Raw genomic sequence first — 24,130 nt, forward strand, 5'->3', positions numbered from 1 at the left:
ATCCAAATGGTGAGAACTTGATACTTAGTCATGGAGGAAAAGAATGAGAACCAATACCATGTTGCTAGAAGGGAATAAGAAAATATGTGAAATCTTCTTACAATACTATTTTTTATTATTATTCTTTAAAAAAAAATTGTATTAGTTCTGGGTCTTGAACTCAGAGTCTGGGCACTCAGGGCCTGGGTGTTAGATTACTCAAGACTTGGTAGACCTGTGCTACTATCTAAGCTATAGCTCCACTTCTGGCTTTATTTGAGTGGTTAAATGGAGGTAAGTCTCACTGACTTTTTCTTGCTTGGGGTAGATTCAAGCTAAGATCCTCAAAAATCAAAGTCCTGAGTAGCTGAGATGATTAGGCTGAGCCATCAGTGCCCAGTGACTATTCTTACTGTACATTCCTAGATGGCTTTTACATGCTAGACCATAAAGGCTAGTTCTTGAATCTTAAGGCTTGCCAAGTTTGGTTTTAAGTGTAACTGCCAACTGGAGCAACAAAGCCAAATCTTAGTTTCTTTTTGAAGGGTAAAACTGTCTAAGAAAACAAATTATACCTGAGATTTTTCCCTTTGGCCTTCTACTCCTGGGAAGAGCTCCATCCAGAGACTGAGCAGAGTAAAAAGGTTGACTTTAGAAAGCCTTGGTGTTTGACCTACAAAAGAGAGGGCAAGCGCTTCAGAATTTCCCTGATGATGAAAAGAAAAACTAAGCTCAAAGCCACTTGCGAGCTCCAGCCATAGCAGGGGAACAGAGGGAAAATAAATTAGGGGACAAGAGAATCACAGCTTGGTTACAACCTCACTGTCAGCGACCTTCTGAGGACCCTTCCCAAGCCTTTTTTCTTTTACTTCTCCCGACAGAAAATAATAATAATAATTAATAATAATAATCATGGGATACACTCAGCTAGGGAAACAATCCAAAGCTGGGGGAAATCCTAGCCTGATGTGATATGTAATACGCCCCTTTTTTTTTTTTTGATGGGGGGGGGTCTGTGATGAGGAAGGAATTGTAAAGCAGTCGACCTGTAGAAAAAGGTCACGTGAGGCTGGTTTGGAATTCAAGGTGAAAGCGCGACGCGGGGGGTCAGGGTCTTTAGCTCCCCTCACCCCATCCCAGTTCTAGATTCCGCGACCTACAAGGTAGGGCGTAACCTCAAATGCTAGGGTGGGCAGCCAGGGTCGCGCCCGGAGACGTGGGGTAGCGACGCAAAGGCGAATGGGAGGAGAGGGAGACACCCTGGGCCCAGAGAACGGCCGGGTGCGGAAGCAGGTCCCGGACACTCACCGGTCATGCTGCCAGTCTGGGTGCTGACTGACCGCCCGGCCCCCGCGCTCTCCAGATTTTGCATCTGCCCAGCTTCTTTCATCCCAAGCCTCGCTGCCCCTGCTGCCCAGGAAGCCTCTCCCGGTCAGTCATGATCCTGTGATAGCGGGCTATGCTCTAGCCTCCGCCCGGCAGCTGACCAGCGCCAACGGGGCGCAGACAGAGGACGTCTCACGACCGGGACGGCCGCTTCCGGGCGCTTCTCGTGACGTCAGAGGCGGGCGTGGCGTCGTGGGCGTGGCCGGCGCTGGCTGCGGCTCTGGAGCGACGACTGAGCCATTGATCACCGGCCGCTGGTATTAACTGGTTTCCCTCCTTTGACCTTGACGGAAATAAGGTCACTTTAGGATTTCTTGGGGCAGGTCCTAGGGTGCGCAGACCGGTGAGGAGATAGGCTGTTGGGTTGAGAATTTTGTTCATGGAGTCCAGGATCCGTCACGGTTGAAGTTTCTTTTTTTTTTTTTTTTTAATTTTATTTTATTTTATTTGAGAAGATACTGTACAGAGGGGCTACAATTACATGGGCAGGATAATGCATACATTTCTTACCAAGCATTGCAGCCTCCTCCTTTGTTTACCCTTCACCTCCCTTCCCAGCCTCCCCCCTCCCCCCACCCAATTATACCCCCCTCCCCCCCCCCACACCGACATTGTAAAGTTGGTTTTGACATGACATTTTGTACTTCTCATTGTTGCAACAGGTCCCCCTGAATCCTTAAACGACTTGTTTGTCCCCATCTCCTCCACATGTTATACTGACATCAAATATAGTGAAAGCGGGGGGTTACACTGTGGGGGAGGGACATACAAAGCAACAAAGAAATAATCTTATAAATGCGTTAGAAACACATGCATGAAAGAAACGAAAACATTAAAATACACATTTAAGGGTTCATTTTCCTAACATCACATTATCTGACCTTTTCCGCTTGACTCATACCTCTACTAGATATTGCAAATAAGGGAAACCATGGGACCTATGCTTCTTTGGGCCTGGCTTACTTCACTTAATATAATTTTTTCCAAACCTTTCCATTTCCTAACAAATGGGGAAATGTCATTCTTTCTGATGGAGGCATAGAATTCCATTGTGTATATATACCACATTTTCTTGATCCATTCATCTACTGAGGGGCATCTGGGTTGGTTCCATATCTTAGCTATGGTAAATAATGCTGCAATAAACATAGTTGTGCTGGTAGCTTTAGTGTGGTCTTGTTTGTAAACATTTGGGTAAATGCCCAAAAGTGGGATTGCTGGATCATAGGGGAGATCTATGTGAAGTCTTTTGAGGAACCTCCATACTGCTTTCCAAAGTGGTTGAACAAGTTTACATTCCCACCAACAATGAAGTAAGGTTCCTTTCTGTCCACATCCCCTCCAGCATCTGTTGTTGCTAGAGTTCTTGATTTTTGCTGTTCTAACTGGAGTGAGGTGATATCTCAATGTTGTTTTGATTTGCATTTCTTTTAAGGCTAGGGATTTTGAACATTTCTTCATGTGTCTATTGGCCATCCTTCTTTCTTCTTCAGAGAAGCTTCTCTAAGTCTTTCGCCCATCAAGAGAACCAGAACCGGGCACCCGAGGCTCACGCCTATAATTCTAGCGACTCAGGAGGGGGAAACAGTGATCATAGGTCAAAACCAGCCTGGACAGCAAACTCCGTGAGACTAGTCTCCATTTAACTACCAACAAGCTGAAGTGGAGCTGTAGCTCAAGTAGGAGAGCGCTAGCCTTGGGAGAAAACTAAAAAACAAACAAAAAAAAGCTCAGGGACAACTCCCAGGGCCTGAGTTCATGCCCCAAGTACAACACACACACACACACACACACACACACCAGATTAGTCTACTAAATGGCTTTAAAATAAATAGGTCTTTATATCAAGTGGGCCTGGATGTAGGCTAGACAACCGAAATGCAGAAGCTCAGCACACAAGTCACTTAGGGACAACTCCCAGGGCCTGAGTTCATGCCCCAAGAACAACACACACACACACACACACACACACACACACACACACACACACACACACACACACCAGATTAGTCTATTAAATGGCTTTAAAATAAATAGGTCTTTATATCAAGTGGGCCTGGATGTTGGCTAGACAACCAAAATGCAGAAGCTCAGCACACAAGTCACTTATCAGTGAAGTCATTTTGGTCTCAGTTGTTGTGTTCAACAACCTATGAATCTCAAGGACTGCCCCACAATGGCTTATTTCTGACTCACATTACACTCTTGCTGCTTTGTCCCTGTGGACTGTTTCTGGGATGCAGGTAAAGGAGCAGCCTCTGTCCTTCCTCCTTTTTTCCTCTCACTTCGTGTGTCTGTGAATAAGCCCCTGGGCTTCCCAAGCCTTCTGCCACTGTCAGAGCTTCTGCCTAAATGGGAACCAAGGGAAGAGTGGGTGTTGAGTATCCTGAAAGTGGGATAGGAAAAAAGAGAAAACAGAAGGTAGGAAAAAGGAAAGAAAAGAGGAAGGGGGGGTGGAAGAAGAGAGAAAAGGAGTGATGCTCGTGACAATTTTTCATGAAGACTAAATGATTCCAAGTAGCATAATTTCTGGCAAAGGATAGCTGCTCAAGATTATTCACTATTGTCCCCTTCCTTCACTCATTCATTTGTTTATTCTCTAAGGATAGTCCGACCCTACTTCTTTTATTCTAGGTCCAGATAGGTGGGGATGTTAGTCCTAAGAGTAAGCTTGTTTGGATAGAATCCTCTTGCCATGAAACAAGCTGGTATTCTGTGTAGTTGATCACAAAAGTGCTGAGTCTTCTTTGCTGTTAGACTGGAGGTGTCTGACAGAGGCTGCATACTTGGCTTGTATAAGAAACATGACCCACAGTCAAATTTGTTCTCACGCTGACCAATGACTGTGTCTTAGAGCCTGTGTAATGGAGATAGGTGGCCACAGGACTGACAGGGACTACTAATACCAGTCCATATATAGGGACAGGAGATTAACCTGAATATTGTCATTCCAAGCAAAGAGGTGGTTCCAAACACCACTCTGAATCCAGAAATTTAGATTTCCTAAACAATCTCAGAAGCAGTTCCTGGCAGTGCTTTACCCAAGGAGGGACAGAGGCTTGAAATGAAATCCAGATGCCCTGTAGGACATGATTGCTTTGAAGTGGAAGATGTTGTTGCATAAGAGAAATGTTGGTTGCTCAGGTTTGCCACATGTTGTCCCGATGTTGTCCTGAGAAAGAACACTTGGTACCATGGAGATTCATGTGCTGCTGAGTAAGAATGTTCAGGGAGCCCTAGGGATGCCACTGCTTAGAAGTGGGGAGGCTGGGTGAGCTCATGTCCCCCTATTTACCAAGGTTCCTGCTCCTTCCCGAGGCTGCATGAAGGGATGGATGTGGATGGGCCTAGGCAGCAGTCAATATACAAGCTTCAAGAGTGTGTACCCTTCTGGACTGTCACCTGGGTTCAGTTATTTCTGAATAAATATCCCTAACAACATTCTCTAGTTAGACATATTAAAATAAATAGAAGGATGAGCCAGGCATGGGGATGAATACCTGTAATCACAGCACTGGAGAGGTTGAATCAGTAGGGCTGTGAGTTCAGTGCCAGCCTGAGCTACACAGTGAGACAAATATATATATATATATATATATATATATATATATATATATATATATATATATATGGAGATGAAATGAACACAACACAAAGGATTAAGATAAAGGCAAGGCCAGGCACCTGTGCACACTCCTGTAATCCTAGCTGAGGAGGCTGAGATCTGAGGATCACCGTTCAAAGCCAGCCTGGGCAGAAAAGTCCGTGAGACTCTTATCTCCAATTAACCACCAGAAAACCAAAAGTGGTGCTGTGGCTCAAGCTGTAGAGCGCTCGCCTTGAGCTGAAGAGTGCAGGGATAGCACCCAAGCCCAGAGTTCAAGCCACCTGACTGACCAAAAAAAAAAAAAAAAAAAAGATAAAGGCAAGGATATAATAGAAAAAATAGAGAGCTAGCAATGATGGAATATCTAATGTTTCCATATACCTTATGTAACAACAATAGTAATAATGATAATACTATCTTACATTAGTAAGCATTTGTGTTCAGGTGCTGTCCCTGGGACCTTCTATAATTTCACTTACTTTCCAACAAATATGCTGGCTATCATTATTGCTTCTACATATAGGAATTCACTCAAGTAAGTGACTTGTTCAAACAAAGCTTGGAAGGTGTGGATATGTTTTATATATATATATATATATATATATATATATATATATATGCATATGTATATATATGGACATTGCTTCAATACAGTAGCCCTAAAACATAAAAGTTTTATTATCTCTTGTTTATATGTGGAAAAAATGAGGCCCTTGGACCAGCAACATCAGCATCACTTAGGAACTTGTTAGTAACGAAGAATCTTAGGACCTATTCTGGACTTACTGAGCCAGGACATACACACAATCCATTGGGCTGGACTACAGCTTCCCAGCAAGTTCTAAACCTTCCAAGATTGGTGTGTGGCATATGTCTGTAATCCTAGCCCTTCAAAAGGCAGAGGTCCCAGTTTGAAGCTAGGCTGAGCAAAAAGTTCATGAGCCTCTATCTCAAAGCAAATCTAGGCACAGTGGTATACACCTGTCATCCCAGCTACATGGAAATCCTAAGTAAGGTGATTGTGGAACCTGAGATCCTATCTGAAAAAAAACTGAGAGCCTGGTTCAAGTGGTAGGGCTCTCAAGGCCCTAAGTTCAAACCCTAGTGCCACCAAATTACAAATAAAGAAGATTCAAATGGTGAAACATGACTCCCAGGTCTTTGGGGGGCCATTTGGTCTCTGTTGTTTTATTTTATCTTAGGGCAAAGCATCACAGACAATTGGTAAGCAAATGAGTGTGGCTGTCTTCCAGGGAAAGCTCCTCATTCAAGTCATAACTTGGCTTCCTGTGGTGGCAATGAGATTACTCCAGAGTGTATTTGGAGTCTTAAGGACTCAGAGAGGAAAGAATAGTCAGCCTGCATAATTTTCTTCAGGAAAATTCAATTATAACAGCTTTGGGGTTCATTTTTTTTCAGCATTATCTTTTAGACTTTTAGCAACTTTAGGATCTCTATAAAATTAAAAGTATAGTTCAGAGATTTGCTGTAAGTCCCCTAACCCCTGGCATATGTCACCATTCTGGGGTTTGATCATTCTAATATGTTTGAAATTATATTGCATTATTGTTTGGGGTTAACTTTTCTACATCCCTAGAAAATTGTAAAGTGTTGTCATTTTCTCCAAAGTAACCTGTTATGATCGAATACTATAGATTGCTATTGCTTCTATTAAATGTGTTAATTTTTAAACAGCTGCTGATAATGGTCTTACACAGTGAATCACCCCGACTGACTGTCCACACTCAGTCCACACTCAGTTCTGCTCTGACACTTTTTATCCCTATCACACAGTGGCCTGGTATTCTTTTTTTTTTTATTACTGTGAAAATACTGTACAGAGGGGTTACAATTACATGGGCAAGATAATGAGTACAGGCCTGGTATTCTTTAAAAGTGTTTTTTATTTTTCCCTAAGAAAGCAGTGGGTAGAGTCTGGTTCTTGCATAGAGCAAATGACAAGGCCTTCATTAGCCACCCAAGCATTATCTCAGATTTTTTTGTGCTGTTAGAAGAGGAATCAGCTACTCCTAATTCAGGACTCTAATGTTTGGAGCTCAGGACCTTTAGAAAGTAGACTCACAATGAAAAAATTGTATCATGTGTATGTTTAATTGAAGACATTCTGAATCTTCTAGACCTATGCATTAACACTTAAATACAAACAACTCCCATGCACTGGCAAGTGTTATTATGACATTAGCACAAGGGGTCAGGAGAGGGCAGATTCAAACTCTCAAACATCACCAACAAGTAGCTCATGTGCATCTTTGAGAAATGGACCTGGGACCCCTTAGATTCAGAGAGGTGATAATAGCTCATTGAACATTACCTTTGAAAGTGACATCTTCTTACAGGAAAGAGAAGGGGCTCAACATCTGCTCTTCCTCTGATGTACATGCATTGTTAACCTGTGAGCTGAGATCATGGTCAAAGTGACATAATTACATTTTCCAAACAAAAGGTGTTTTAAAAGGTTGATTGGGGGCTGGCAAGGTGGATCAGTGGTAGAGTGCTTACCTCGCATGCATGAGGCCCTGGGTTTGATTCCTCAGCACCACATAAGCAGAAAAGCCAGAAGTGGCACTGTGGCTAAAGTGGTAGAACACAAGCTTTGAGCTGAAGACCTGAGTGACAGCACCCAGGCCCAGAGTTCAGGCTCCACAACTGACAAAAAAAAAAGTTGATTGCTTCTGATGTCATAATATATATTAGTTTTTTTTTTAGTAATTTGGTTCTATACATCTGGTACTTACCAGCTGCTTGGTAAATAGTTGCCAAGTGAATGAATGAAATACAAACCATGTCCCAATACTGGCAGCTCACATAACACACTGTATTCTGGCCTGTAAAAGTGAAAAGACTTAGAGAAAAATTTCTGGAACATCAGCATATGACTCGTCAGGGAAGAGACAGTGGCCAGGCATAGTCTCCATGACACCCGGAGGACAGCTCAGCTGTCCTAAGTGACCCATGACTAGGTCACTGGGGACTACCCAGCTCGGTTCTCAGCACAATGGGCTACTCTGCTGGACTGAACAATGTAGGCCTCAGAGCAACTTTTCAAAAAATTTTGACCATAATCCATAGTAAAAAATATATAATTTCTGAACCAAGAAAAACACCAACCAATGTATACATGCTCATGTCTGATATCCTATGTAGGAGGGTGAGCTCTGAGGATCAGGGTGCAAAGCTAACCTAAGCAGAAATGTCAGTGAGACTCTTCAGTTAACCACTAAAAAGCCAGAAGTGGAGGTGTGACTCAAGCACCAGTCTTGAGCAAAAAAGCCAAGCAAGAGCAGAGAGCATGAGACCCTGAGTTTAAGCCTCAGTATCAACACACATATACACAATTTCATAACACATTAATCACTTATACTACAAGTGATGTGTTATACACTAGTCTTTTCTTGCCCACTCTTCCTGTAAAGAAAAAGTGGCACACTATATTTCACAGTCTACCAGGCAGGGAACTGCGGGAAAGATGGGTGTCAGACCCTGCCCCTTCGGGAACCTATGGCAAAGGTAAGAGTGAGGCCTCTACTTGGGGATGTGCTTAGGTTGCAGGAAAGTACGACAAAAATACCTGTTTTCTACAATTTGAATGAGAAAGTTCAGGGAAGTCTTTGCTTTTTTTCCTGTCAATATTCAACAGTTAGCTGTAAGGTTTTCTTTTCCACTGTGACTTTTCTGCCTACTCCAGAGAGGAACTCTCATGAGCAGAGTCTGCAACAGCTCATCCCAGGTCATCCCAGCTCAGTGAGCCACAAAGAGAAGTGGCAGGCCAATGCTGGCCCAGCCCATAAGCATCTCTCTGTGGGTGTCTCCAGAAGTGTACCTCATTCCATAGGTCTTAGTGAAGATTCTGGGGAAGGTTGCCTGGGAGTTGATTCTGGGATAAAATATATCAAAGAAATCCCCAGTGACACAATGTCTTAAAGCCTCTAATTCCTTATATTTTTTTATGACAGAAAAATATTAATTGGTGATTTCTGCTATATTTGACCACAGAACCCTCATGTCAAACAATCTATAAGACTTTCAGAACCTAGTTTAGGGAATGCTTCCTCAAGAGATGGCTGTCTTCTTCCCCCTGCCCTCTTTATCCTTTGCCCATTATCCTTCTTCTTTTTGTAGTACTGGGTATTGAACTTGGGGTAAGAGATTCCTTCACTCCACCACTCCAGCTGAGGCTGAGGCCAGTGACTTAGTATGCTTGCCTATGTTTGATTAATAAGATGAAGGAACTACAGAACTTGGTCAGCATCTTAAAATGACTCCTGATGGCTTAGTCATCATTTGCAGTTGTAACAGATTCATAGAAGTTCTTAGTGGTCTATGAAATAAAGGGATTTAGAAACTTACTGATTGTCAAACATCAAGCTGTAGAGCAGAGTCATCAAGATGGTGAGTAGCTGGAGAGAACTCTCCAGACTCCAAGTCTCATTCAGACCTTATTCCTGATAGAAACTGAAGGAAAGTCACAACAAAATTCTAACCCTGCCCAGGCACTGGTGGCTTACACCTAGCTATAATCCTAGCTACTTAAGGCTGAGATCTGAGGATCATGTTTGAAGTAGCCCTCGTGGGAAAGTCCCTGAGCCTTTTATCTCCAATTAAGCCTCAAAGAGCCAAAAGTGGATCAAGTGGTGGAGAGTGCCAGCTTTGAGTTAAGAAAGCTCAGATACTGACTTCAAGTACTGGAACACATTACCCTCCCCCCCCCAAAGTAACTGATGAAAGCATTTGATGTTTTTTTCTGGTATTAGTAGATTTGAAAATTCATGACAATCCCAGAACAAATTTTTCATAAATGTACACAATCTGTTGTAATTTTCAGTTGAATTCCATCAATCTGAAAACCCCAAAAGGACCCCAGGTACAACCAAGTGATTTGTGCCCTGCCCACATTCAGGGGGTGCCATACCTGCTGACAAGAGGTGTGAAACTCCCTTTGCTATTGTATGACCGGGCAGCAGCTCTCATGCAAATGTGTTTTTGTTGTCAAATGAGGTATAAGAAAAAGCTTCAGTTTCTTTTTTAAATCTGAACATCGAACATATTCCCTTTCATGCATTGACTCCTGTTTTTTGTTGTTGTTGTTGTTGTTTGTTTTTTTTTGTGAGAACAGAATCTCAGTGTGGGAGTCTGTTTTAGGAAATGAAGGAAGGAAACAGGCTGGATTCCATCTTCCATAGCAAGGACTGTTTATTGAGCTATAGCAGCAAGGGGCACAGCCTTCTCATGGTCTTGGAGACTGTGAAAGGAGGTGAGACAGGAGTTGGGTTTTTATGAGGCTTGAACAAGGAGGCAGAGGTTAATTAAAAAAAGCTATTAGGTCTAGGGAGGTGAGGGGCTTTTCAGCTGGGCCCACAAGGGAATTTTTACAGACTTAAGTAGATTGCCCTGCTGGTGTCAGGCAGTCTGTGCCTATCTTTGGTGGTATGCCTGGCATCTGTATGCACCTGGGAAAACAGGGGGGGGGTGGTCAATCATTCATATTCCATCTTTGGATACATAGAATGGGGCAAGATGGGGAGAGGCAAATCCTTCAGTCTGGATTTCAGATTCAGGTTCTCGGGGCTCCTGTATGGGAAATCTAAGACTCAGTAGGACAGAAATGATGGATTATCATCCCACCAGGCTGAGGCCCATTATAAAACATGGAAGCGCTGTTCAACGGTTCTGTTAGAAGTCATATTAGAAGAGCAAGCTCCTGATCTCAGGCCTCAGTTGCGTGAGTTTTGGAGGGAATGAGTTTGTGACACAGATTTATTTATGTAGAGTCCTTCTTAGGGTAGGAGGAGGAATGTCATTATGCCTAATTTTGTGATTTGCTTCCAGTCTTGGGAGATAGTGGGATTGCTAGAACTTTGGACCCTACTTAGAATTCTTACTTGTGTTTAAGAATTGTTAACACATTTAGGCATTAAATAATTTCTTGAATCCAACCCCTCCCAGTTCCTTGTATAGGTAGGCATACTATATTTATATTTCAAAAATCAAAACAAAACCTATCTCTGATCTCAGAGATCTCTCTGCATCAATTATCTATAAAATGAGCAGCCATATTCCCAAAGTGCAGAAGACTGAATTAAGACTTAAAACCTGCTGGGTGCCAGTGGCTCCTTGCTGATCTGAGGATCAAATTCAAAGCCAGCCCAGGCAGAAAGGTCTTTGAGACTCTTATCTCCAATTAACCATACACACACACACACAAAGCCAGAAATGGAGATGTGGCTCAAGGGGTAGAGAGCACTAGATTTGAATACAAAAATCTCAGGGACAGTGTCTGGGCCCTGAGTTCAAGTCCTAGGACCCACAAAAAGACTTAAAATCTCCAATAGCATGTTCTGTGATGTTGAGATTTCAAGATGATACAGGGAGCAGAGACTGATTAAAGGGAAACTAGAAAAGCTTGGTTAAAAAGGAAACACGGACATTTTCTTAACCAACCTGTGAGTTTTCAACCATACTTTCCATTCTTTTTAAGGACATCCATTCCTCCATTACCAGGCTCAATATATCTATAGACCTGTCATCCCCAAAGTCCCAGAAGTGTCTTGGCTGTACTGTTCAGGTCATCATCTTTGTGTTAGCTCTCGTCTCTGTGTAACCAGCAGTGTCCCTCCCCCCTGCATTCCTTCCAGTGTCTGGGCTTCTTCCCAAACCTCTCTATCTGGACTCTCTTGTGAGCAGAAATTTACAAACAGCTGCTCGATACTTCTTGGAAATGAGGTTGTACAGAATTGGGTTGATGGAGGCGCTGAGATAGAAAAGTTGCAGGGCGACAATGTTGAAGTACTGAGAAAAGTACATCATCTGGGAGTCTTCTGTATTTATGTAAATGATTCTGCCAACGTGGAAAGGCAACCAGCACACTATAAATGCCAGAACCACCACCACTGCAAAACAAGACACAGGTGCCCGAATTAGCAAAACAACAACACATAAGAAATGATCACAAACAAGACCATACTAAAGCTACCAGCACAACTATGTTTATTGCAGCATTATTTACCATAGCTAAGATATGGAACCAACCCAGATGCCCCTCAGTAGATGAATGGATCAAGAAAATGTGGTATATGCACACAATGGAATTCTATGCCTCCATCAGAAAGAATGACATTGCCCCATTTGTCAGGAAATGGAAAGGCTTGGAAAAAATTGTATTAAGTGAAGTAAGCCAGGCCCAAAGAAACATAGGTCCCATGGTTTCCCTTATTTGCAATAACTAGTGTATGTCTGAGACAAGCAGAAAAGGTCAGGTAAGATGATGTTAGGCGAAATGAACCCCAAGATAAGTATTCAAATGTTTTTTTCTTTCTTGCGATTGTTTCTAACATATATATATATATATATATATATTATATATATATATATATATTTTTTTTTTTTTGGTCTGTCATGGGGCTTGAACTCTGGGCCTGGGCGTTGTCCCTTAGCTCTTCAGCTCAAGGTGAGCGCTCTACCACTTGAGCTACAGTGCCACTTCTGGTTTTTTGGTGGTTTATTGGAGATAGGAGTCTCACGGTCTCTCCTGCCCAGGCTGGCTTTGAACCTCGATCCTCAGATCTCAGCCTCCTGAGTAGCTAGGATTACAGGCGTGAGCCACCAGTGCCCGGCCTGTTTCTAACATATTTTTAAGATGATTTCTTTGTTGTTTTGTTTGCCCTTCCCCCACGGTATAACCCCTGCTGTCACTGTATTTAATGTTGGTATAATTTGTGGAGGGGAAGGGAAAAAAACATCGTTTAAATAGGGATACCAGTGGACCCATTGCAACAATGAGATGTACAATTTGTTATGTCAAAAAACGAACTTTACAACTTTGGGGGGAGTTGAGGGTGGGAGATGGGAAGGGATAGGAAGGGGAAACAAAGGAGGAGGCAACAATGCTTGATAAGAATGTACTCATTACCTTGCCCATGTAATTGTAACCCCTCTGTACGGTATTTTCACAATAAAAAAATTAAAAAAAAATCAAATAAGCCTCCCAAGAAACTACATGGCAAATAAAGTAGAACCTTTTACTAAACCAGATCTCCATGCAGTGGGTGAGGTTGTTCACTGCATGGATATTTGCTTCAAAACTGCCTGTCAGGCTCATGTGTTATCAAGGCTGGGCATAAACCAGAAGGGGCAAGTCCTTCTAAAAAGCCGTTTTGGCAGGCTTCCTTTCCCAAACCAGCTTCAGAGACACATTCTTAGTTCTGGCAACCTCTCCCTCTCTGCCTCTCCCTGTGTCCTGGGATTTGACCTCAGTGCCTAGGTACTGTCTTTGAGCTTTTTTTTTTTTTTTTTTTAACCTCAAGGTAAAATTCTCAGGGCTGGCCTCAAAACACGATGATCCCCATCTTGGTCTCTCGAGTAGCTAGGACTAGGATTACAAGCATGATTCACCAGCGCCCGGCATCTTTGACTTTTTGGTTGGGACATGTTTCCCTTTAACCGCTGGCTTTTTTTTTTTTTTTTTTTTTTTTGGTCGGTTGTGGGGTTTTAACTCTGGGCCTGGGCTCTATCCCCGCGCTCTTCGGCTCAAGGTGAGCGCTCTACCACTTGTGCCACAGCACTACTTCCCGTGTTCTGGTGGTTTATTGGAGATAAGTCTCACACACTTTCCTGCCTGGGCTGGCTTTGAACCGTGATCCTCAGATCTCAGCCTCCCGAGTAGCTAGGATTATAGGCATGAGCCACGGACGCCCGGCCGGTAACTTTTAACAATAATGATAATAATAAATCTTTGGCTGAATGCAGGCTCCCCACGCGGTCCTCTCGGGGTACAGTGCGTAATGCACACCTGCGGCATCTCACCGAGACCGGCCGTTGGATTAAGACCCATTCTGGAGTTGTTTACTAGACCTGGAATTTCCACCCTCCGGGGCGCCTGGGGTCCCCCGCAGACGGGAAGGGCGGGCGAGCGCTCCGGTGGAGCCGGGACTTGGGGCGTCACTTACGCAGGACACGGATGGTCTGCCGGTGGCCCCGCTCCCTCCCCAAGGCGGCGGGGCCTTGCAGGGGCCCCCGGCTCTTGGACAGCTCGCGCCCGATGAGCCCATAGAGGAGACTGAGGCACAGGAAAGGCAGGAAGAAGTAGGCGGTGGTGACCCACAGCATGACGCGCAGCGCGCCCAGCTGCGCGCGGCTCGGCCGGCACTCGCGGCTGAACAGCGCGGCGGCGGCGGCGGCGGGCCCCGACGGCGAGGGCAGTGGCGGCCACCCCGAGGACCCGAGAGAAGGCAACGACCAGGCCGGAGTTGAAGGGTGGAAGAGAACCGTGCCATTTCCCTCCGGGATGGCGAGGACGCCCGGGTCCTGCTCGACGCCCACCAGGAAGAAGAAGGGTCCGGCGGAGAGCAACGCCACGACCCAGAGCGCGGCGATGAGCGCGCGCACGCGGCGGCGGGTGGCGAGCGCGCGTGCGCGGAGCGGGCGGCACACGGCCAGGTAGCGCTCCACGCTGAGGGCCGTCACGTGCAGCAGCGTGGCGTAGGTGCAGCCCTCGCCCAGGTAGAGCGACAGGCGGCAGAGCAGCGACCCGAACACCCAGGGCCGCGAGCGCCACAGGCGGTACAGGTCGAAGGGGAGTCCGAGCAAGATGAGCAGGTCGGACACGGCCAGGCTGCCCAGGTACAAGTTGGTGGTGGTCCTCAGGTCCCGGTAGCGCCCGATCAGCAGCACGGTCACCACGTTGCCGCTCACCCCGACGGCGAACAGGCCCAGGCAGACGGCAGTCACGGGCACCAGCGCGCCCAGGGGGAAGGCCGAGCACCGGCGCTCGTCGCAGGGTGGCAGCGGGGCCCACCCCGGCTCCGGCTCCGCCGCGCCCCCGGGGCTGTCGCTGCTGTTCCACGGGCTGCCCATGGACGCGCCCCGCATCGGGGAGCCGAGGCTCGGGACGCGCGGGGTCCCCGCTCGGCGAGGGCTGGCTGCCCGTCCCGGCCCGCGCCGCAGGTGCGAGGAGACCGCACCCCCAGGAGCCCTGGTGGAAGTGGGGACCCCGCACCACGCAGCCCCACACTGCTGCGAGGGGGGTGCAGCCCTGCGCTTCGGGGAGCTGAACAGCGCCAGCGTACAGTCCCCGCCCCCGCCGCAGCCCGCCCCGCCCCGCGCCCTCTCCTACACCCTGGGCTGTCTGGGTGCTTCCTTTGCCACCAACTGGACGGTCTGGCTTGACAAGATCAAGCTGTGAGAAGCCGACTGGGATGCGGCAGGATGGCTGGTCTAATCCGGCCGCATTTGTCTTGGGTCAAGTCACTTCTCCAGGTTAAGGAATGCTCCCAATGACCACCAGGAAGCCACAGTCCTTGCAGAAAACCCACACCAGAAGTGAGAGCCTCTCCCAGTTGTATCTTTTCCTGGACCAATCCTGGCCCAACTCTCCTTTTCTAAATTTCGGTGTGGTGGTGGAGGGAGCAAGAGCACATGTTCTCATCATACTGAGACTTGCATGTTTATGTGCACACTAGAATACTGGAAGCGATTTGCCAACCTCTGAGAGATGTCAGGGAAAAGATGAACACGGGAGGAATTTCACAGTTCCCTTTAGTCTTAATAGCAACAGCTGACAGTGTACACACGGGATGCATGTAGCCCTGTGCTTTCTGTTTAACCCTTCACCTGGTGTCCCAGCTCGGCAGTCTGTCAGGCCTTCCGTGGTCCTCACCCAAGTGTACTAACTGTTCTATTGCAAGTCCTGTATCCCTGTGCCGACGAATGCAAGTCTAGGTTTCTTTGATTTTTTTCCCCCTCCTTTTTTTTTTTTTCACTCATCTCTGTCATGGCCAATCAATATACTATTTACTTAGTTATTCGTCTATTATGTCTTTCCATGTCTCCAGGGCTTTAGTCAATTGTGTTCATTGGCCTCCTCTGAGGCCTGGATTGGTAGCTGACACAAAGCAATACTTATCACTGGTAATGAATAGGCTTCTACAGAACCAAGGTCTCTTATTCCTGCACAGTTCTCAGGGATTGAGAACAAGGCTGTGATGCCAGTAGGAGTTGAACAACAGTTTATTGATGATCTAGTGCAAGACAGAGCATTGACACTATGAGCAAGCTTTTCTGATACTTGCTACATTGAGATTTAAGTGTGATGCGGCCCCAAAGATGCACATAAACCTTTATGGCATGGTAGTTCCTACTTTAGGAGGAAATGGGGCCAGGTATATGTTTGCTGAAGTTTTGTTGTCAGCTATGTACCGGGTTTTTCCTGCAGCTCATGTGATGTGAGGGAATATCCAGTGGACCAGACATTTTTCTCCTCGCCCTATCAGCACCTCTATACCTGTTACTTACATAGGGCCAAAGTGCATCTAGGTCTGTGTCCTACCTATGGCCCTCTGACACTGGAGCCAGAGCTTGGTGTCACTAACAGACTTAGGTATCAATCTGCAGCTTCCCATAGCTACATCACATCTGGGATCATCTTGCTGAAAGAGAATCTGTACATAATGGCAAAAAGCTAGGTACTTGGGTTGGAAGCCAATCTATGTAATGATCAGTATAATGTATAAAATAGTCTTACATCTAGTCTATAGTAAAAGATGTGACAGATGCTATGCTGTAAATGAGTTATGTCCTCAAGGATGAATTTTCTCTCTATGGCTTCTGTGGAGTGACAGTCCTACACCCACATAACATCCTTTCCCCAGCCAAACGTTTTTAACTTTACTATGGTATCTGCATTGTGACAATTAGCAACCACTTGGATGAACTTTCTGATGGAATCCAAAAAGCAATAGAGAGGTTCTGGGTCTCTAGTTAGGAAACAAGTGAGAAATGAAGAGAAGTCAGAGGTTTTCTCCCTGATGGGTAAACCATTGTTTTTTAAAGCTTGCTTTCCCTGCTGAAGTGATTCCCCAGACTCTTGAGTACCCAAGACTAGACTAGTGCCTATCATCCAATGGGAAATTTACCTCAAGACATTTTTTTTGCTAGTATTGTCATTTGAAATTGGCCAAGTTTGCTTGGCTTTGAACTCCAGTTGTCTGAATCTCAGCCTCTTAATTAGCTAGGATTACGGGTGTGAGCCACCAGCGCTGGGCTTCATCTTATTCTTTATGTAAGTCAAGCAAAATATGTAATGAATTCACAAAGTCAGGTCACTTAGATAAACCACATTTTTGGGGTACTATAATTTGAATTTAGTACTAGGGATGGGGGTCTTTGTAATTTTTTTTCCAGGGCCAGCCTCAATCCTTGATCCTTCCCATTTTCCTCCCAAGTAACTAGGATTGTAGGTGTATATACCACCAAACCAGATCTCTGTGTGTGTGTGTGTGTGTGTGATTCTTGGGCTTCAACTCAGGGCTTCATGCTTGCTTGCTCACTTGAGCCCTACCTTTAGCCTGTTTGTGCTGGTTATTGGAGGAATTTCATGGATTTCCTTCGTGGGCTGGCTTTGAACTATGATTCTGTCATTCCAGCCTCCTGAGTAGCTAGGGTTACAGATGCCTGGTTCCTTATTTCATTCTTGAATCTAATTATATATTGAAGATTTGAATACTATTGGGAAATTTGTTTAAAGCCTATTGGAAGAGGGGAAACACTACCTTTTCTGGAATACACAGCAAATAATGAAATGTATGTGAATACAATAAACATATCTCAAAAAAAGAATGATACAACTTTTATTTTCCATGGATTTTAAAGATATTTTGCTACACAGTATATGTATTTTAATGAGATTATACTTTTTCCATGTGTATGAAGTTCAACCTTATACAATTTTAAGGTGATATGTTTGGTAGTGTATCTATAATCTTTAAAAAGTTTAGAGTTTTTGGAATGTACAGTATATGAGGTAAAATCAAGAATTACATTAAAAATTGTTTTCTCTGCTGCACTGATTTTGCAGTGAGGCTCCAATGGCAAGTACACTATTAAATGACATTTACTATCAAAAATAGGAGTTCATTTGAATTACTATGAAAAACATAAGCCACTGGTAACTTGCCACAGTGGCACTTTTTTTTTTAAACCATTTTAGACATTCAACTATATAGAAATCTCTGGGCTCTTACACTCAAACTCATTTGTACTGCCAAATGTGGCATTTTAAGAAGTTACTAGAAAACAATTGGAATTGCTGTTGTTTTGGGGCAAGTTATTACCCTACACATGGGAGAGATTAAATAAAATGTAAACATATAGTGTATTATAGTGACAGATCATTCTTACCACTCGGAAAGGCCAAATTTATCCACTTATTTTTTGAATGAAAGTTAATTTTTTCTACAGCACAGATCATTTGACAGAAAACATTACAATACATGCCCATTCTACCGTAAGAGAAATTCTTCAGAGATCTTCAAAGCACAAAACAATGTTCCTTTCTGACTGAAAGAAGTGCTTAGTAATCACTAAAATGCTAACCTCAGCAACTAAAAATTAGTGATTCACTATTCTAAAATTCAAATAATAAATTAAGAAAGCTAGTTACAGGTGTTTTACAGATAACAGATGTGATACAGGAATTTAAAGATAATTTCATTACAAACTATTATTACTGGCAGTCATTGACATCTAGGCAAGATGTACAATGTGATACTTGACAAAATTCATCTGATCATCCAATGACTCACAAATGCAAGCTCACAAAACATTAATGAATTATGCAACTGCAAAGTGCAACATTAACCACATGCAATCAACAATTTGGAACAGTATCCAAACAGACATTATACATTAAACACTAGTTTTCAAGAAAGAAAGCAGCTTTAAGTTTACTGGTGCAAATTAATTTTGTCTTCAGATCTGGTGCCCCAAACAAAAAGATTAGGTTTGATTATGAATTCTGATGGTGATGGCAGTAGTTACAGTAGAAGCAGCAAAACTTATGGGAGTTCTTCAAAATTGGCCTGTACCAGAGAGATGGAGTGACTGTGTGGATTTCTATACTTGATAGTTTATAATATGCCACACAGGTACGTATATCCTCTTATACACATAGACATAGTTCAAAAGTTCATAAAATGGACACCATATACTTTGAAACTGAGTTGCTTTTTATGATTACGTTTTAAAAAGTTACTATCTAAAAGTCCTCTGTTCTTTTCCATGTTCTCAAGACCTGAAGCGGTACTTTTTGAGTAAACATTAAAATATATTTAGGCCAAGTAGACCGCCTGTGCCTTCTTTGACTTCTCTGTGAATTCATGTATTAAGTGTCAAGAAGAACTCCACATTTATCAAACAAGAAGCTTCTTTTTGTTACACCAATTCTTTCATCCAGTTTTTGTTTGTTAAGCCCCTCCAGTTATTCATCATAATCCCGCTTACCAAATAATTAAGACAAATGAGGAGGTAGAAATATAGCACGAGATTGCTTTCACAGCATCAGACTTTAACATTTTCAATAGCATGTTAGTGTAAATTCTAGTCATTCTGAATTTTTTACTTGGTAATAATCTTTGAAACAAAAAAGACCAGGCATCACTATTATACTCATGGTAACTGGTTGAAATCTCAATTATAAATTGTTGCCTCTTCGGAAGTCTGTTCTACCAGAAGGCATGTCAAACAAGGAAAAAAAAGTAAAGAAAAATAAAGTAAAACGACCAAAAAAAAAAAAAAAAAAAAAAAGGACAGAAAAAAAACCCAAACAAAAAAAAAATAAAAAAACAAACCTCCCCAAATTGGTACTTCTGTGGCTTGCATACTAATAAAGTGCCAGCCTCTACCTGATACAAGCACTGAAATGGCAAAAATGATGTGCTATAGTCTCAATGCCAGTGTTAAATGACACTGTTTTGTAAAAGCAACAGAGAAATTTTAGTACATGACAAAATAAAAGGTAATACAGTGTTAAAAAAAGTTATCCTTTCACTTGATTACAAAGTACTGAATGATAAAGGCAATGAAGATGGAAAAGAAGGCAAACAGCACAAGGATGACAGCAGCGCACTGCTCATCACTAAGAGTGCGTCGTGTCCGAGTGCTGTCCACAGTGTCTCTGGTGGTGCTGGCTGGCGCTTCTGTCCTCTGGGAGATGAAGAGCACTGTGGTGCTGTAGGGGCCCACAAGGTCCTGGTGCCCCACAGGGTCTTGGCACTGGCGAATGGCACACACGCGGAAGCGATATTCACAGTTCACCTGAAGGCTGGAATACCGGAATGAAGAGTCCGGACCTTTGTAAATCTGTTTGTGAAATATTAGAAAAGAATTGTGTGTGAAGGATGGGCACAAAAGGTTAACACTGACAAATTTTGTAATTATTTTTTATGGAAAATCAGTATTGCTAATTTTGTCTTTTAAAATAAGATTTTTTAAAATGTATCCAAAAAAGGAGGGGAAGGAAAGACAAGAAACAGGTGATTATGAGTCAAAGTTCATGATAACACATATGAAAATGCTATAATACAACCTTTTTGTACAATTACTATACCCTCATAACAAATTTAAAAAACTACCTATCCATTAAAATACCTATCTGTCTGCTGAGAAATTTGAAAAACCAGGCTATGAGATCTACTCTCAGAGCTTAGGGATGAGCAAAAGAACAAGTTCTGCTCTATGACTTCACACTCCAGTAACTGTAGACCACTTAATTCAGCACAATAGCCATATTAGTTAAGTTGTATTATCAAGAGGATAAGATGAGCCAACACAAAAGCACTCAACTCAAGACCTAGCATACAGTAAATGTTTAAATAAGAAAGTGACCATTCTCATTAATAAGCCTGTCTTTTCATTCACAAATGAGAAACATGGTTAAGTCACTTCCCAGTGAGCTGGTGGGCTACAAGTCGGACCAGTCAGTTCCTAGCATTATAAATCTAAATCGTTTCATATTGGTTTGCTCCTAAAGAAGCAAAGTAAGTTCTGTTTCATTTTTGTGTCTCCAGAATCTGGAGTATAGTAGATATGTAATAAAAGGCCACTAAAATCAGTGAACAATTGGCTTTAAATTAAAATGCAGAGGCCAAGAAGGTAAAAGTAAATTAACATTATGTTCTATGAACAAATGAACTCTGTAAGTAGAATGCCCTCAAAATTTTAGAATATAACTTGCCAGTAAGTTTAGAATTTTACAAATACTTAAGAGATTTAGAAGACATTATGTAGGATGAAGTTCTAAGGAAACCAGCCTTTCAAATTTTGCAGTTTATAAAATAATCCAAGGGTAGATAGGGTTAATGTGGTGTTTAAGTTTTACATATAATTGTGCATTGCTATTTTATGTAGTGATCAATTAAAAGTCAGATACTACTGAAATGCAGGGTCCCTATTTCCTTTAAACATGTAATACAATCAAGTTTTTAAAATATTAATTTTGTTTCTTCCTTGAAGGAAACCTGCTTATCTGTAAATTACATTTGAAATCTAATTATCATGGTTTAATAAAGAAAAACAATCACATGGCAAATTTAATCTCTTTGGGTCTTTTATACTTTTGTAGTTTTAGTTAAGATAATTTATTTCTATGCAATTTGAAAGAAAATGCATTTATTAAAAATTCTACTTCTATCACTAGTGCCAGTGGCTCAAGCCTATAATCCTAGTTATTCAGAAAGCTGATACTTTAGAGAAATGAAGTTCAAAGCTAGCCCAGAGACCAGTCTTTGAGACTTCATCTCCATTTAACCAGCAAAATATCGGACTAGAGGCATGACTCAACCAAGCAAGCCCAGAGAGTTTGAGATTCAAGCCCTCACACCTACAAATACTATTATTAATAATTAAAACAGCAGAAAACTGTAATAAGACAAATGATTATTTTTCTGGAAAAAGGATCTAATATAAAAAAACCCAGATTGAAAGTCCTCAAATTAAATTAGGTTGACAGCAAAAGAGAGAAATCAGATGAAATAGTTACAGATTTATCTAAGTGGTATATTTTTATAGCAAACACTGATGGTTATTAATATTCACACTATCAGTCTATTGTTTTCTTTTTTCTAAAATATTTTTATCTTGAAGTAGTTGTACAAAACGGATTATGTATAGTACTCTAGATCAATGTCACCCCCTTTCAACATTCCTACTCACCTCTCCCACCCCACCTTTCCCCTCACTTTAATTTTTAGGTTATGTATTAAGTTTCTTTTTCTTTTTGTTTTCTAGCAGGAAGCTGTCTTAGAAATTTCTCTACCAGGTAAGTACCACCACCTTGTCTACAGTTTATAATCATGACAATGCCCATTGTTACATTCAAGAACCCTATTATGACTGGCTATTGGTTTCTGCTCTGTCCTTGTTCGTCTAATTTTAATACTGTAATCAAAATAACTTCGTTTCTGATTATGTGACTAATGTGGTAAAACAAAAACAAAAGCAGAAAACCTCCCAAATAACCCAAATCCTTCATTAACTTCTGATTTCACATGGAATAAGTTACAATGGAGCTGATAGATGTTCAATGATTTCCACATTATCCACATGTCATATTGAACTCCTTATTGATCATTTCCCAAAAGAAGTGCCATTTAACTATGTCACTGGCATGCTAAGGGGGAAGCAGGAACTTTCAAGCATGACTTTTAAATAAGGCTCAAATATGAAATGGAGAAGGCTAGGTGGGTCTTTATTCTTTATCAATAGCAATGGCAAGACTACCAGGACAACCTGACTTCATCAACAAATTGCTCTTAGGATCTCTGGTTTCTTTATTGATCATCAAATTTAACAAGCATATAATTTTTTTTCCATATCATTCTCTTTGGATACTTCCTCTCGTGTAATATTCTCTAACCCTTTACCTCAGTTTTATATTTATTTGATGCACTTATAACTGCTTGACATTCTCTCTCTCTCTCTCTTTTTTGTCAGTCATGGGGCTTGAACTCTGGGCCTGAGAGCTGTCTCTCAGCTCTCCAGCTCAAGGCTAGTGCTTTACCACTTGAGCTACAGCACCACTTCTGGTTTTCTGGTGGTTTATTGGAGATAAGAGTCTCATGGACTTTCCTGCCCGGGCTGGCTTTGAACCGCGATCCTCAGATCTCAGCCTCCTGAGTAGCTAGGATTACAGGTGTGAGCCACTAGCACTTGGCTATAACTGCTTGACATTTTATGCAGAAATGTATCATATGAATTTAGCATATTTTTTCCCACTAGAACAGGAACTTCATGAAGTTAAGATTTTTTTGTTCAGCACTGTATCTTGATAGCCTAAGAGAGAACTCAATTAATAGTTAGGGAATAAATAAACTGTACAAAGTGTATATGCAGAAAAGATTTTGAATCCTGACATCTTTAGTATTGAATGAGTGTCTCAGAATTAGAAAGATAGTCAAATCTTGCATTGAAAGTAAGTATGAAAAACTGACATATGTATCTACAAAATGTATCTTGGCACATACCTGTTTGAAATCTGAATCTTTTCCCACCATAACTTGAAGACTGTAAATAACTGGATCACCTTTCATTGGTGGTGAACATTCCCATGTAATTTCACAAATGTGGTCATTTACTTTCTCTATTTTGGGAGCTAGAGGGAACAAACATAAATAAAATCTGCTCCATTTGGTTTTTAACTTGGCACATCACTCAGATATTTGTTTTATAATTAAAATCAATAAACCTCTAAAACCCACTTATCAGTGAATTTTTGAAGTCTTCATACAAAGGAGTTGAAATCAACAATTTTTTTAGGACTAAGAGACAAAAACTTGATAAAACAGAATGACTGAGTGAAATGTATTAACAGTTATTGAAAAAAAATCATTGAACAGTGCCACTAACACTGGATCTGCTTAGCAAACAGTACATTCAAGTCCTCTGATCCAAGATCCTGTCCTAGAAGTTCTGGGAGTATAGTGAACTCTAGTCTTCTTTAGACAGATACACAAAAGAAAATCATTTCCAGAGTCACTGAAAATAAGAACTACTTAAAGTTAGACACATGTACAAAGAAAGGTGTATATATACATGCTTCTGTGTAAGTCTGATGGAAAAATCCAATTAAAAATTTATTTCATTTAACCGAAGACTTGGCTTCCTCTACCCCCAAATCCAAATGAATAACAATGACTTATATAAACAACAGTTTGGTTATTAGCAAATGACCCTATCAGAAAAACAACTTATCTATTCAGTTTAGTATTTTTGTTAGATTATTAAAAAGATTGGTGACTTAACTCAGATACTTATCTGAATATTACTATGACAGATAAAATAAATTGATTACTAAATAATATATCTTCAGAA

The 24,130-nt window shown here is 42.1% G+C and overlaps 3 protein-coding genes across 12 annotated transcripts in view; all 3 read right to left on the minus strand.

Annotated features, from left to right (window-relative positions):
* Window positions 1–1,489, minus strand: part of Cdadc1 (cytidine and dCMP deaminase domain containing 1) — a 31,508-nt gene extending 30,019 nt beyond the window's left edge. For 2 of the 4 annotated variants that reach the window (XM_070003173.1, XM_070003174.1), the window contains exons 1-2: window positions 1,288–1,489; window positions 555–652 (exon numbers count right to left, since the gene is read on the minus strand). In XM_070003173.1, the coding sequence (XP_069859274.1) occupies window positions 555–652; window positions 1,288–1,369 (180 nt within the window). In that variant the 5' untranslated portion in view covers window positions 1,370–1,489. The remainder of the gene's footprint in view (window positions 1–554; window positions 653–1,287) is intronic. The other 2 variants (XM_070003175.1, XM_070003176.1) reach the window with 1 other exon arrangement.
* An 8,318-nt stretch (window positions 1,490–9,807) lies between these two features.
* On the minus strand, window positions 9,808–14,842 carry Mlnr (motilin receptor). The gene is made up of 2 exons (XM_070003185.1): window positions 13,936–14,842; window positions 9,808–11,880 (listed from the first exon to the last, which is right to left on the minus strand). The coding sequence occupies exons 1-2, from the start codon at window positions 14,840–14,842 to the stop codon at window positions 11,651–11,653; spliced, it is 1,137 nt and encodes a 378-aa protein (XP_069859286.1). The 3' UTR covers window positions 9,808–11,650.
* A 2,748-nt stretch (window positions 14,843–17,590) lies between these two features.
* Fndc3a (fibronectin type III domain containing 3A) overlaps window positions 17,591–24,130 on the minus strand; it is a 118,339-nt gene continuing 111,799 nt past the window's right edge. For all 7 annotated transcript variants that reach the window (XM_070003177.1, XM_070003179.1, XM_070003178.1 and 4 more), the window contains 2 exons: window positions 23,284–23,411; window positions 17,591–20,122 (listed from right to left, as the gene is read on the minus strand). In XM_070003177.1, coding sequence (XP_069859278.1) covers window positions 19,808–20,122; window positions 23,284–23,411 — 443 coding nt within the window. In that variant the 3' untranslated portion in view covers window positions 17,591–19,807. The remainder of the gene's footprint in view (window positions 20,123–23,283; window positions 23,412–24,130) is intronic.

The sequence above is a fragment of the Dipodomys merriami genome, unplaced genomic scaffold (genome assembly GCF_024711535.1).
Source record: "Dipodomys merriami isolate MVZ:Mamm:240054 unplaced genomic scaffold, mDipMer1.0.p SCAF_6, whole genome shotgun sequence".
Classification (NCBI taxonomy): Eukaryota; Metazoa; Chordata; class Mammalia; order Rodentia; family Heteromyidae; genus Dipodomys; species Dipodomys merriami.